Genomic DNA, 16,550 nt, shown 5'->3' with positions numbered 1-16,550 from the left:
TTGGCACCAGGGACTGGTTTTGTGGAAGACAATTTTTCCACAGACCAGGGCGGGGTGGGGGCAGCGGTGTGGTGATGGTACAGGCGGTAATGTCAGCAATAGGGAGCGATGGGGAGCGGCAGATGAAGATTCGCTCGCTCGCCTCTCACCTCCTGCTGTGTGGCCCGGTTCCTAACAGGCCACAGACCGGTACCAGTCCGTGACCCGGGGGTTGCAGACCCCTGACTTAGATCATTATTGCTCCAAGTTAAGCTCTACATACAATCCAGAATTTGAAGGGTAAATTTTCTCTAAAAGCATTTTTACAAGCAGGCTTTATATTCCTATTGTGTTCCACAGATGAAAACATCTTAGTCTGTGAAACTATTAGAAGACTATGTCCTTAGAGTCTATGTAAGAGAAACGACACCATGGACAAACCACCACTAGCTTTGGAAATAAAAGTTTACAAGTAACACTAGCATTTTCAACCATTAAAACAGATGTTAATGCAACAAATGCCTTAACAAGAGGTTTTGATAAAACAAAAGATGGCTGAAATCTCAAACTAGAAAAGGTATTTAAGTCCATAGCACCATCTAGTGCTATGGAGTGGGTAACAGAAGGTATAATTTCCAGGAGCACACAACTTTACCAAAATATAATATACATCAACTTCACATCATGTGCTGAGTGACAAGTCTTACAAGTACAGGTCAAGTATGGGATGCTTATGCCTTCCTATTAATAAGCATTATGAAATAAACTAGTCACTAATTTGAGATACATAAAAAATAAGAACCTGGTTAAATAAATCAAAACATTCAAGTAAAAACAAACGAAAACTCTTGGCAAATCATCCAGTCTTAGTTCTGTACTGAATTTCCGAAGTCAGTGATCCTTATTCTTAAACAGATCCCCAAAATCCAAAGTTGAATTTTAAAACTATTAGCAACTGCAATAATGCATTTATTATAGCAGTTAGGATGAATGTTGCTTCTATTCCTCCAATTATAAGGCATTACGAAGGTGGTATTACTTCTCACTGATGTCCACCTCCCATTAGTCTGAAGCTTCTCAAAATATGGAACCATGCTTTATTTGTGTTTATTTTTATACGTTACCTCACATAGAGCTTGACAGATAGCAGACACTCAATAATGCTCATTGGACAGAATTTATGAAAAAAAATCATCAGATAATATAATCACAGTGTATAACCTCATTAACTGATTTTAGCTAACTTTACTACATATGTTTAATACAAGGGATGGAAGAACATCGGTTAATATGCCAAGAATATGCTATAATATCTCATTTAATTTTCACAGAAGAAACATTTTACAAATGGAAAAGATAACAAAAGCAAATTTTAAAAAAACACTCAGAAAGTATATTTAGATTTCGTAAGGTCATACTGCTGGGGTAGAGCTAGAATTTTAAATCTGTATTTGTCTGACTTCAAAGCCCATGCCCTTTCCACTATATCAAGACGATGTATTTAAGTTCAAGCAGAACATCCTAAGAATAACAAAGAAACAACTTTGTTTTTTCTACAACACCAAAGAGCATGTGTTCATCACCCAAAAGAGGAAAATGTAATATTTAAAATATAAATTAGGTGGAACCAAATGCTTATGAGGAAACTAAATCTCAAATAACAGTCCCATTTAGGCTAAGTTTCAAGGCACTGGGGCTAGGAGAAAGAGCTTCAATAAATACATAAAGAATTATGACTTATAATGTGGTTGGAATTATCATTTGTTTGCATTAAAAGAATCCCCATTGGGCTTCCCTGGTGGCGCAGTGGTTGAGAGTCCGCCAATGCAGGGGACACGGGTTCGTGCCCGGATCCGGGAAGATCCCACATGCCGCGGAGCGGCTGGGCCCGTGAGCCATGGCCGCTGAGCCTGCGTGTCCGGAGCCTGCACTCTGCAATGGGCGAGGCCACAACGGTGAGAGGCCCGCGTACCAGAAAAGAAAAAAAAAGGATCCCCATTTACACAGAAGAACTTTCGGAAGAGTCTCTAAATTCACCACCCCCAAATTTTCTTATCTTCATCATTGGCTCTCAGAGTAACTTCTATACCCTTCAAATGCCTGATTCTATCTCAAGGAAACCTTCTTGAAGTTGAGCACACTAGGATGTCAGCACATGACTGTGTCATGGTAAGGAAGATACTTCAAAATGCTTCTCTCTCATTTCTCCTTACTATATATCTGCGTGTAGCAATACAGGAGTAAGTTTCTTATAGTGAAGCTATAAGGAGCCAAAAGGGAAACAGCATAAAGGAAAAAGAGTCATGAAGAAACTACAGATAGTTAAAGATACTGGAATACTAATCCCAGTGTTCAGTGTTTATATTAATCAATAAGATTATTCAAGCCCTAAAAGCAATAAAAGTATTCATTATTATAGTCATAAAAGCACTTTACGTTGCTTTCCGTGAGGTAAAGGTCATAATAGACAACATACCTTAACATCAGAAATAAATGGAGCAGGTTTTAATGTCACAGAACAATGAGTTCGGGCTAGCAGGATGGGTGGAGGAGGCACTCTGCTTTTCTTTCTTTTGGCAATTTCCACATATTTCTGATATGAATACAGTACACTTTGTTCTGCTTCGGTCTTCTCAATTAAAGAATATGCTTCCTATAATAAAGTGTGAAAATAGGAAATCACATTTCAAGAGCTTGAACTTCATTGTATTTGGAGAATTCTGGTGATGTTAAACATTATCTTGATATATGTATTTTTTTATGCTCAGTGGTATACATATTTCAAGTAGTAAATGATTTTCCAGAAGTAAAAAATAGCTAATAAATAAGGCCAAGTAAAAAATAGCTATTAAGGCAATGACATTATATTTATATGTCTAACATGTTTATCATTATCATACATTAATATATTTCATTTTCAAATCAAACCCTCTGAATATCTGCAATCATATTTCATTGTCCTTAAAAATTTTCTAACAATATTATCTGCATTGATACTTATGAACTATACACCTACACTCAATGCAACTTGAAATGTGACTCTCAAGTAATGACTATTGGTATATGTGGTTTATAAAATTATTTAAAACCAAATTATTGATGGTTTCTTACTATCAGCAAAAACAAATAAAATATACAGAAGTACTTATTCTATAAACCTAAAGGAAAAGCAATCACCTTTTTAAAAGGTTACACATTTAGTGATATCACATGAAACAAAAAAACGTAAAAATCAGAAAATCTAAATAATATTTCAAAATAAATATAGTAAGGCTAACTATAACACCAATAATAATATATGTAAATGAGTTAAACTCCTCTTTTACATAAAATTAAAAAGCAAAGACTCTGAGCACTAAAGCCAAAACCCAAGTAAAGATTAAAATTGAATGATAGAGGGGAGACGAGGGGGAGATGACGGAAGAGTAAGACGCGGAGATCACCTTCCTCCCCACAGATACACCAGAAATACATCTACACGTGGAACAACTCCTACAGAACACCTACTGAACGCTGGCAGAAGACCTCAGGCCTCCCAAAAGGCAAGAAAGTCCCCACGTACCTGGGTAGGGCAAAAGAAAAAAGAATAAACACAGACAAAAGAATAGGGACGGGACCCGCACCAGTGGGCTGGAGCTGTGAAGGAGGAAAGGTTTCCATACACTAGGAAGCCCCTTCGCGGGCGGAGACTGCGGGTGGCGGAGAAGGGAAGCTTCGAAGCCGCGGAGGAGAGCACAGCAACGGGTGCGGAGGCCATAGCGGACAGATTACCGCACAGAGGATCAGGGCCGACCGGCACTCACCAGGCCAAAAGGCTTCCCTGCTCACCCACCGGGGCAGGTGGGGCTGGGAACTGAAGCTCGGGCTGGGGTTGGCAGCGTGAACACAGCCTACAGGGGGCTAGTGCACCACGGCTAGCCGGGAGGGAGTCCAGGGAAAAGTCTGGACCTGCCGAAGCAGCAAGAGACTTTTTCTTGCCTCTTTGTTTCCTGGTGCGCGAGGTGAGGGGATTAAGAGCGCTGCTTAAAGGAGCTCCAGAGGCGGGCGCGAGCCGCGGCTAAGAGCGCGGGCCCCAGAGACGGGCATGAGACGCTAAGGCTGCCGCCGCCACCAAGAAGCCTGTGTGCGAGCACAGGTCACTATCCACACACCCCCTTCCAGGGAGCCTGTGCAGCCCGCCACTGCCAGGGTCCCGGGATCCAGGGACAACTTCCCCGGGAGAACGCACGGGGCGCCTCAGGCTGGTGCAACATCACGACGGCCTCTGCCGCCGCAGGCTCGCCCCGCCCTCCGTGCCTCTCCCTTCCGCCCCCCACCGCCGGCCTGAGTGAGCCAGAGTCCCGGAAGCAGCTGCTCCTTTAACCCCGTCCTGTCTGAGCGAAGAACAGACGCTCTCAGGTCGTGACCTACACGCAGAGGCGGGGCCAAATCCAAAGCTGAGCCCCTGGGAGCTGTGAGAACAAAGAAGAGAAAGGGAATTCTCTCCCAGCAGCCTCAGAAGCAGCAGATTAAAGCTCCACAATCAACTTGATGTACCCTGCATCTGTGGAATACATGAATAGACAACGAATCATCCCAAATTGAGGAGGTGGACTTGGAGAGCAAGATTTACGATTTTTTCCCCTTTTCCTCTTTTTGTGAGTGTGTATGTGTATGCTTCTGTGTGAGATTTTGTCTGTATAGCTTTGCTTCCACCATTTCTCCTAGGGTTCTATCCGTCCATTTTTTTTTTCTTTAAAAACATTTTTTTTCTTAATGATTATTTTTTATTTTAATAACTTTTCTATTTTATCGTACTTTATTTTATCTTCTTTCTTTCTTTCCTTCCTTCCCTCCTTCCTCCCTCCCTCCCTCTCTCCTTTCTTTCTCTTTCTTTCTTTCTACTTTTTCTCCCTTTTATTCTGAGCCGTGTGGATGAAAGGCTCTTGGTGCTGCAGACAGGAGTCAGTGCTGTGCCTCTGAGGTGGGAGAGCCAACTTCAGGACACTGGTCCACAAGAGACCTCCCAGCTCCACATAATACCAAACAGCGAAAATCTCCCAGAGATCTCCATCTCAACACCAACACCCAGCTTCACTCAACGACCAGCAAGCTACAGTGCTGGACATCCTATGCCAAACAACTAGCAAGACAGGAACACAAACCCACCCATTAGCAGAGAGGCTGCCTAAAATCATAATAAGTCCACAGACACCCCAAAACACACCACCAGACGTGGACCTGCCCACCAGAAAGACAAGATCCAGCCTCATCCACCAGAACACAGGCACTAGTCCCCTCCACCAGGAAGCCTACACAACCCACTGAACCAACTTTAGCCATTGGGGACAGACACCAAAAACAACGGGAACTACGAACCTGCAGCCTACAAAAAGGAGACCCCAAACACAGTAAGATAAGCAAAATGAGAAGACAGAAAAACACACAGCAGATGAAGGAGCAAGATAAAAACCCACCAGACCTAACAAATGAAGAGGAAATAGGCAGTCTACCTGAAAAAGAATTCAGAATGATAGTAAAGATGATCCAAAATCTTGGAAATAGAATAGACAAAATGCAAGAAACATTTAACAAGGACCTAGCAGAACTAAAGATGAAACAAGCAACGATGAACAACACAATAAATGAAATTAAAAATACTCTAGATGGGATCAATAGCAGAATAACTGAGGCAGAAGAACGGATAAGTGACCTAGAAGATAAAATAGTGGAAATAACTACTGCAGAGCAGAATAAAGAAAAATGAATGGAAAGAACTGAGGACAGTCTCAGAGACCTCTGGGAAAACATTAAACGCACCAACATTTGAATTATAGGGGTTCCAGAAGAAGAAGAGAAAAAGAAAGGGACTGAGAAAATATTTGAAGAGATTATAGTTGAAAACTTCCCTAATATGGGAAAGGAAATAGTTAATCAAGTCCAGGAAGCACAGAGAGTCCCATACAGGATAAGTCCAAGGAGAAATACGCCAAGACACATATTAATCAAACTATCAAAAATTAAATACAAAGAAAACATATTAAAAGCAGCAAGGGAAAAACAACTAATAACACACAAGGGAATCCCCATAAGGTTAACAGTTGATCTTTCAGCAGAAACTCTGCAAGCCAGAAGGGACTGGCAGGACATATTTAAAGTGATGAAGGAGGAAAACCTGCAACCAAGATTACTCTACCCAGCAAGGATCTCATTGAGATTTGATGGAGAAATTAAAACCTTTACAGACAAGCAAAAGCTGAGAGAGTTCAGGACCACCAAACCAGCTTTACAACAAATGCTAAAGGAACTTCTCTAGGCAAGAAACAAAAGAGAAGGAAAAGACCTACAATAACGAACCCAAAACAATTAAGAAAATGGGAATAGGAACATACATATCGATAATTACCTTAAATGTAAATGGACTAAATGCTCCCACCAAAAGACACAGATTGGCTGAACAGATACAAAATCAAGACCCATATATATGCCGTCTACAAGAGACCCACTTCAGACCTAGAGATACATACAGACTGAAAGTAAGGGGATGGAAAAAGATATTCCATGCAAATGGAAACCAAAAGAAAGCTGGAGTAGCAATTCTCATATCAGACAAAATAGACCTTAAAATAAAGACTATTAGAAGAGGCAAAGAAGGACACTACATAATGATCAAGGGATCGATCCAAGAAGAAGATGCAACAATTGTAAATATGCACCCAACATAGGAGCACCTCAATACATAAGGTAAATACTAACAGCCATAAAAGGGGAAATCGACAGTAACACATTCATAGTAGGGGACTTTAACACCCCACTTTCACCCATGGACAGATCATCCAAAATGAAAATAAATAAGGAAACACAAGCTTTAAATGATACATTAAACAAGATGGACTTAATTGATATTTATAGGACATTCCATCCAAAAACAACAAAATACACATTTTTCTCAAGTGCTCACGGAACATTCTCCAGGATAGATCATATCTTGGGTCACAAATCAAGCCTTGGTAAATTTAAGAAAATTGAAATTGTATCAAGTATCTTTTCCGACAACAGTGCTATGAGACTAGATATCAATTACAGAAAAAGATCTGTAAAAAATACAAACACATGGAGGCTAAACAATACACTACTTAATAACGAAGTGATCACTGAAGAAATCAAAGAGGAAATCAAAAAATACCTAGAAACAAATGACAATGGAGACACGACGACCCAAAACCTATGGGATTCAGCAAAAGCAGTTCTAAGAGGGAATTTTATAGCAATACAATCCTACCTTAAGAAACAGGAAACATCTCGAATAAACAACCTAACCTTGCACCTAAAACAATTAGAGAAAGAAGAACAAAAAACCCCAAAGTTAGCAGAGGGAAAGAAATCATAAAAATCAGGTCAGAAATAAATGAAAAAGAAATGGAGGAAACAGTAGCAAAGATCAATAAAACTAAAAGCTGGTTCTTTGAGAAGATAAACAAAATGGATAAACCATTAGCCAGACTCATCAAGAAAAAAAGAGAGAAGACTCAAATCAATAGAATTAGAAATGAAAAAGGAGAAGTAACAACTGACACTGCAGAAATACAAAAGATCATGAGAGATTACTACAAGCAACTCTATGCCAATAAAATGGACAACCTGGAAGAAATGGACAAATTCTTAGAAATGCACAACCTGCCAAGACTGAATCAGGAAGAAATAGAAAATATGAACAGACCAATCACAAGCACTGAAATTGAAACTGTGATTAAAAATCTTCCAACAAACAAAAGCCCAAGACCAGATGGCTTCACAGGTGAATTCTATCAAACATTTAGAGAAGAGCTAACACCCATCCCTCTCAAACTCTTCCAAAAAATTGCAGAGGGAGGAACACTCCCAAACTCATTCTACAAGGCCACCATCACCCTGATACCAAAACCAGACAAGGATGTCACAAAGAAAGAAAACTACAGGCCAATATCACTGATGAACATAGATGCAAAAATCCTCAACAAAATACTAGCAAACAGAATCCAACAGCACATTAAACGGATCATACACCATGATCAAGTGGGGTTTATTCCAGGAATGCAAGGATTCTTCAATATTCGCAAATCAATCAACGTGATACACCATATTAACAAATTGAAGGGGAAAAACCATATGATCATCTCAATAGAAGCAGAGAACGCTTTTGACAAAATTCAACACCCATTTATGATAAAAACCCTGCAGAAAGTAGGCATAGAGGGAACTTTCCTCACCATAATAAAGGCCACATATGACAAACCCACAGCCAACATCATCCTCAATGGTGAAAAACTGAAAGCATTTCCACTAAGATCAGGAACAAGACAAGGTTGCCCACTCTCACCACTCGTATTCAACATAGTTTTGGAAGTTTTAGCCACAGCAATCAGAGAAGAAAAGGACATAAAAGGAATCCAAATCGGAAAAGCAGCAGTAAAGCTGTCACTGTCTGCAGATGACATGATACTATACATAGAGAATCCTAAAGATGCTACCAGAAAACTACTAGAGCTAATCAATGAATTTGGTAAAGCAGCAGGATACAAAATTAATGCACAGAAATCTCTGGCATTCCTATACACTAGTGATGAAAAATCTGAAAGTGAAATTGGTACAACCACTATGGAGAACAGTATGGAGGTTCCTTAAAAAACTACAAATAGAACTACCATATGACCCAGCAATCCCATTACTGGGCATATACCCTGAGAAAGCCATAATTCAAAGAGTCATGTACCAAAATGTTCATTGCAGCTCTGTTTACAGTAGCCCGGAGATGGAAACAACCTAAGTGTCCATCATCGGATGAATGGATAAAGAAGATGTGGCACATATATACAATGGAATGTTACTCAGCCATAAAAAGAAATTAAATTGAGCTATTTGTAGTGAGGTGGATGGACCCAGAGTCTGTCATACAGAGTGAAGTAAGTCAGAAAGAGAAAGACAAATACCGTATGCTAACACATATATATGGAATTTAAGAAAAAAAAAGTCATGAAGAACCTAGGGGTAAGACAGGAATAAAGACACAGACCTACTAGAGAATGGACTTGAGGATATGGGGAGAGGGAAGGGTAAGCTGTGACAAAGCGAGAGGGTGGCACGGACATATATACACTACCAAACGTAAAATAGATAGCTAGTGGGAAGCAGCCGCATAGCACAGGGAGGTCAGCTCAGGTATTTGTGACCATCTAGAGGGGTGGGATAGGGAGGGTGGGAGGGAGGGAGATGCAAGAGGGAAGAGATATGGGAACATATGTATATGTATAACTGATTCGCTTTGTTATAAAGCAGAAACTAACACACCACTGTAAAGCAATTATACTCCAATAAAGATGTAAAAAAAAAAATTGAATGATAGAAAATAGAATAGCCTTTCCAAAAAACTGCGCTGGGACAATTAGACATCCACCAGCAAAAGAAGGAAGTGAGACCCATACATCACATTATATACAAATAGTTAACTCAAAATGAATCATAGAACCAAATATGAGAGCTAAAATTATAAAATTCTTAGAACAAAATATAGGAGTAAATTTCTTTACATCCTTGAGTTAAACAATGGTTTCTTGGATATGACACCAAAAGCACACCAAAAGAAAAAGTAGGTAAACTGAAATTCTTCAAAATTTAAAACTTCAAATGATACCGTCAAAAAAATAAAGACAACTGACAGAATGGGACAAAATATTTGCAAATCATATATCTGATAAAGGACGTGTATTCAGAATATATTAAGAACCGTTACAAATCAATAATGAAAAGACAACGCCATTAAAAAATGAACAAGGTGTTTGAATAGACATTTCTCCAAAGAAGATACACAAATGGCCAGTGACTGACTCAAGAAGAAAAACCTGAACACAGGAATAATGATGAAAGAAACTGGGAAAGATATCCAAAAACGATATCCAAAAAGACTTTCCCACAAGCGTCAGTCTCAACTGATACTATTTTTTAAAATATTTTGAATATCAATGAACTGATTAATTCCTATGCCAATTTTTAAATTTCTAACTACAGAGAAAGCTCCTCAGAGAATATTCTAAAATTATTATAGCTTTGATAACAAAACCTGAAAAAATGACTGCACTTAAAAACATAGAGCAATCTCCTTACAAATATAAATGTAAACGTCCTAAATAAAATACTAATACATTGATCTAACAGTATGTTAAAGGAATAATGTACTGTAATTATATTGTCTCTCTCTCAGGAATAAAAGGATGATTTAATATTAGGAAGTCTAAGGATATAATTTAATTTATCCATAAATCAAATGAGAAAAATATGATTACAGTTTCAATGGCCAAAAAGATATTCGAACAGTTTTTTTTTTTTTTTTTTTTTTGGCGGTACACGGGCCTCTCACTGTTGTGGCCTCTCCCGTTGCGGAGCACAGGCTCCGGACGCGCAGGCTCAGCGGCCATGGCTCACGGGCCCAGCCGCTCCGTGGCATGTGGGATCTTCCCGGACCGGGGCACGAACCCGCGTCCCCTGCATCGGCAGGCGGCCTCTCAACCACTGCGCCACCAGGGAAGCCCTGAACAGTTTTTAATAGGCATTATTAATTTAAAAAAAAAGAAATGGAAAGAGAAGTCAAAAAGTATCATAAGACTAATGAAAATGAAAACACAACATACTAAAATTTATAAGATGCAGCAAAAGTAGTTCTAAGAGGGAAGATTTTAGCGAAAATGCCTACCTTAAGAACAAAGAAAGATATCAAATAATCTAACTTCACACCTCAAGGAATAAGAAGAACAAAAAACCTAAGTCCAAAGTTAGTAGAAGGAACATCAAAGATCAGAGGGGAAATAGAGACCGTAAAGACAATAGAAAAGTGTGTTAGTTTCTGCTTTACAACAAAGTGAATCAATTATACATATACATATGTTCCCATATCTCTTCCCTCTTGCGTCTCCCTCCCTCCCACCCTCCCTGGCACAAAAACAGAAAGATAGATCAACGTATTAAAGTTTTAAGTGAAAGGTAACAAGAGAAAAGTCTCAGACAGAGTCCTTGATTTAGGTAAATCAGATAAATTATCTAATAGAACTCAAGGTAGACCTAATGCTAGTTAGAAATTAAAATCCTAACTTAGCAGGCTTCCCTGGTGGTGCAGTGGTTGAGAGTCCGCCTGCTGATGCAAGGGACACAGGTTCGTGCCCCGGTCCGGGAAGATCCCACATGCCGCGGAGCGGCTGGGCCCGTGAGCCATGGCCGCTGAGCCTGCGCGTCCGGAGCCTGTGCTCCACAATGGGAGAGGCCACAGCAGTGAGGGGTCCGCGTACCGCAAAAAAAAAAAAAAGAAAAAAGAAAAAAAAATCCTAACTTAGCGAGGTAAATCATTGAGCTGCTAATAAAATTCCACTTATAAGAAAGTGATTGATATACTAATTCAAAAAGATATATGCACTCCCATGTTCACTGCAACATCATTTATAACCTAAATGTGCACCACTGGAGTAATGGATAGAGAAAATGTGAGATGGATGGATAAATAACAGAATTTTATTCAGCCATTAAAAAAAAAGAAATCTTGCCATTTGCAACAACATGGATGGACCTTGAGGGCATTATGATAAGTGAAAGAAGCTAGACAGAGAAAGATAAACACCATATGATCTCACGTATATGTGGAATCCAACAAAAAAACAAAAACAAAAACCAAGCTCACAGATGCAGAGAACAGATTGGTGTTTGCCAAAGGTAGGGAGTTGGGGGTGGGCAAAAATGGGTGAAGGGGGTCAAAAGGTACAAACTCCCAGTTATAAAATAAATAAGTCATGGGGATATAACGCACAGCATGGTGAATATAGTTAATGCTGTATTGCATATGTGAAAGTTGCTAAAAGTGTAGATCTTAAAAGTTCTCATCGCAAGAAAAAATGTGTTAACTGTATGGCGACAATTATATAAGTTAATAATATATTATTAATACATAGTAACATAAGTTAACAAGACTTGTGGTGACCATTTAGCAATATATATAAAAATGGAATTGTGACGTTGTACACCTGAAACTAATACAATGTTGTCTATTATACCTCAATTAAAGAAAAGAAAGTGATTAGGGGTTTTTTAAAGGCGGTTCCTCAAGTACAAGGAGGAAATATCACCAGAAAAGAAGACGCAAAAAATCAAGATAGAAAAATTTGCATGAAACCAGCTCTACTTAATTGTGAAAGAGAAAGTATTATCGATATGGATGTGACTTGCCTATCCATGGCCAACATGTTGCCTAATATGTCTAACAAAACATGTTGTTTTGTTTCTTTTATATCTTTATTGGAGTATAATTGCTTTACAATGTTATATTAATTTCTGCTGTGTAGCAAAGTAAAGCAGTTATATGTATACGTATATCCCCATATCCCCTCCCTCTTGAGCTTCCCTCCCACCCTCCCTATCCCACCTCTCAAGCATAGAGCTGATCTCCCTGTGCTATGCAGCAGCTTCCCACTAGCTATCTGTTTTACACTTGGCAGTGCATATATGTCAATGCTACCCTCTCACTTCGTCACAGCTTACCCTCCCCCCTCCCCATGTCCTCAAATCCATTCTCTACGTCTGTGTCTTTATTCCTGTCCTGCCCCTAGGTTCACTGGTACCGGTTTTTTAGATTCCATATATGTGCGTTAGCATATGGTACTTGTTTTTCTCCTTCTGACTTACTTCACTCTGTATGACAGTCTCTAGGTCCATCTACCTCACTACAAATAATTTCATTTCTTTTTATGGCTGAGTAATATTCCATTGTATATATGTACCACATCTTCTTTATCCATTCATCTGCTGATGGACATTTAGGTTGTTTCCATGTCCTGGCTATTGTAAATAGAGCTGCAATGAACATTGTGGTACATGACTCTTTTTGAATTATGGTTTTCTCAGGGTATATGCCCAGTAGTGGGATTGCTGGGTCATATGGTAGTTCTATTTTTAGTGTTTTAAGCAACCTCAATACTGTTCTCCATAGTGGCTGTATCAATTTACATTCCCATCAACAGTGCAGGAGGGTTCCCTTTTCTCCACACCCTCTCCAGCATTTACTGTTTGTAGATTTTTTGATGATGGCCATTCTGACTGATGTGAGGTCCTCATTGTGGTTTTGATTTGCATTTCTCTAATGATTAGTGATGTTGAGCATCTTTTCATGTGTTTGTTGGCAATCTGTATGTCTACTTTGGAGAAATGTCTATTTAGATCTTCTGCCCATTTTTGGATTGGTTGTTTGTTTTTTTGATATTGAGTTGCATGAGCTGCTTGTATACTTTGGAGATTAATCCTTGGTCAGTTGCTTACCATATGATCCAGTAATCCCACTCCTGGGTGTATATCTGCAGAAAACCATAATTCAAAAAGACACATGCACCCTGATGTTCGTTGCAGCACTATTTACAATCGCCAGACATGGAAGCAACTTAAATGTCCACTGACAGAAGAATGGATAAAGAAGATGTGGTACATATATACAATGGAATTTACTCAGCCATAAAAAAGAATGAAATAATGCCATTTGCAGCAACATGGATGGACCCAGATATTGTCGTACTGAGTGAAGTAAGTCAGATAGAGAAAGGCAAATATCATGTGATATCCCTTATATGTGGAATCTAAAAACAAGGGTACAAATCAACTGATCTAGAAAACAGAAATAGAGTCACAGATATAGAAAACAAACTTACGGTTACCAGGGGGGGAAGTGGGGGGAGGGATAAATTGGGAGATTGGGATTAACATATACACACTACTATATATAAAATAGGTAACTAATAAGGACCTACTGTATAGCACGGGGAACTCTACTTAATACTCTGTGATGACCTATATGGGAAAAGAATCTAAAAAAGAGTAGATATATGTATATGAATAACTGATTCACTTTGCTGTACACCTGAAACTAACATAACATTGTAAGTCAACTATACTCCAATAAAATATTTTTTAATTAAAATAAAATAAAGTAAGCTATAAGGATATATTGTACAACACAGGGAATAAAGCCAATACTTTATAATAACTATAAATGGAGTATAACCTTTCAAAGTTGTGAATCACTATATTGTACACCTGTAACATATAATATTGTAAGCAACTACACTTCAATTAAAAAAACATATTGTTTTATTGCCACAAAACAATAGTACTGAAGTCCAAAGTACTATTGTCTGAATGCAAATCTCTCTGCCTATGGTTCCCACTAGAGAATGTGTGACCTGCCTCTTTTTACAAGTTACTCAAGGCTTATGATGACAGATTGACATTAAATACATTTGAAAATGACTTAACATCCACAGTGCAGCAAAACACTTGCAGAAAGATGTAATGCAATCTGGAAGGCCGTGATTAGGACACACCTAAACAACTATCACAAGACTGGAATGATAAAGTACCATATTTATTACTCATCTAGTAGATCTCCCGAGGTATATTCTGGGTTCTCAACAATATTATGTATATTTCAGAAGAAGATGAAAAGTAGGTTGTCATATCCAAGAATCCTGGCAAAGAATATTGCTGAGAATAAAATATACGCTTTATAAGATCTAAGAGAAAAGACAGAAAGAAATGTGTAGTTTGATAGAGAAAAATACATCTAAAGCATCAAAAATCATACTGATATGACAAAAAGAATATTCCACAGTGCTTAAATTAGAAGATAAAATAGTAGTAATAATAATGGCTAACATTTATTGACTGCTTATTCTATGTCAAATGCTAAGCATTTTATAGGCATCATTTCATTGAATCTTCCCCAAAACACCCATTTTACAGATGAAGAAATTAAAATTTAACAGAGCATGGGTAATTTGACCTTGGTCATACAGCTAGTCAGCGGCAGTACCAAAACTCTAATCCAAGAGCCTTATACTCCTAACCATTATGATTTCTTGTCTTAATACAAAGTGAAGTTAAAAAGAAGCATGGAGAGGCAACCAGAGATGAAGTTTTCTATGCAATAACGTCAAAATATTTAAAAGAAAAAAATCCTAAAATGTAAATATTCTAAAATCTCTGTCAGTAGTTTGAAGACTGCGGGTCAAAACATGACCTCAAAAGAGGGGGGTTAGAATCAAAAAGGGTTTTACTCTTTATGAGGAAGACTTCAGCATGAACAATTAAAAAGAACTGAGAAGATCTCTGAAGAATATTGGCTTACATATATTTTTCCTAAAAAAAGCAAATAGAATTAATTTGACTAAAATGTTATAAAATAGGAAAAATCACTTCACTTGGTAATCCAGTTACTGCTAACATAGTTAATACAATGGTATTTAGGGGCCATCAAGATGTAAATTCAGGAAGTATTAGAGCCAGGAGTGATTAGAACTTCTAGTGGCCTGGGCTTCTTCATGAGTTCTGGTTTCAAATTAGGACCATAAAAGTGGATTCTGTGTTGATTATAAAAAATAATCTGCTCATCTATAATGCTCCTTTGCTTAGAGTTGAAGCATTATGACTGGATTTCAGAACTGCTAAAATCATGTTAATTATTGATTTAAGTTTCAACATATAGTCCTAGGGGAACACTAGATGCATCAGTTAGGGCTCTTTGCAACAGAAGCAACAGCAACATGAGGCTTGGAACACAGCAGGTCCAGAGAGGCAAGAGGGTCTACAGAACACAACTAACATAGTCTAATCAGGACACAGGCACTGGAATGAATGAATGCCAACTACTTTTTGTCTTTTTATCCCTCTGTTCAAGATTCAGATTCCAAGAAGGGAGCAACCAATCAGCCTAGCTTGCATCACCAGTCCTCCTCTTGGCTGGCAGAGAAGAGAGGCCCTGAAAAGTCCTACCTGATTTCTTCTAGTGGGGAAGAAGAAATTCCTCCAAAGGTGATGTTTGGAAGAGGGAAATAAATGCTGGACAGAAAACAACAGTATACACCCCTGCCCCGTACCCTCAGCACTTGGATTGAGGAGTATTCCTGCCTCTTCCCAGTGAGGAATTGCTCCGCAAAGACGCTGAAGGTTGGGCTGCTGGACTCTGAAGCGAACTAGGAGTGGTGATCATAAGCCATATGCTGACTCCTCTATTTATCGGAAGTAGAAAATCAGGGACATCGCAGGCTGGTTCCAGGTGCAATCCATTAAAATCAATCTGAGGTATAATGTGTAAAATGCCAATATGCACTTCCAGAAGTCAAATAACCGAGACAGGAAACCGAGAAAAATAAAGCCCCACAATCAAGAAAAAAAGCCAGCCATCTCTTTTGGAAGGCTAACGGGTTCTTATCAAAGGTTTGTCCCTCCATCCATGGCAACAAGCTAGTCCACCTTTAATGGACTTGGAGTAAAACAGACACCTGATGAGAGTATCCATCTCCACAAGGTCGGGAAACTTCTGAAAAACTAAAACAGGGTATGAATTATTTAAGGGTTCTGCAAAGACCCAGGCTTTTCAAATCTTTTTTATGGTATCAGGTGACAGATCAAATACTGATTTGTGGATAATTTTATTACCAGACCGTGATAATGTAAAGCATGCTGTAATATAGCCCAAAAGAAAATGATTGCCAAGGGAATGAAATTTATTTGTCGTCTTTAAGGAAAGAAAC

The 16,550-nt window shown here is 38.7% G+C and overlaps 1 protein-coding gene across 1 annotated transcript in view; it reads right to left on the bottom strand.

Moving 5' to 3' along the window:
* Positions 1–16,550, bottom strand: part of CFAP54 (cilia and flagella associated protein 54) — a gene marked incomplete at its 3' end in the record, with an annotated part of 310,342 nt that overhangs the window by 225,395 nt on the left and 68,397 nt on the right. Inside the window, exon 20 of the mRNA XM_082667031.1 lies at positions 2,456–2,632. Within this exon, the coding sequence (XP_082523157.1) occupies positions 2,456–2,632 (177 nt within the window). The remainder of the gene's footprint in view (positions 1–2,455; positions 2,633–16,550) is intronic.

The sequence above is a fragment of the Grampus griseus genome (genome assembly GCF_964374135.1).
Source record: "Grampus griseus genome assembly, chromosome: 11".
In the NCBI taxonomy this organism is placed as follows: Eukaryota; Metazoa; Chordata; class Mammalia; order Artiodactyla; family Delphinidae; genus Grampus; species Grampus griseus.
The sequence above is the reverse complement of the archived record's forward strand: the minus strand, read 5'-3'. Positions and strand labels throughout refer to the sequence as shown.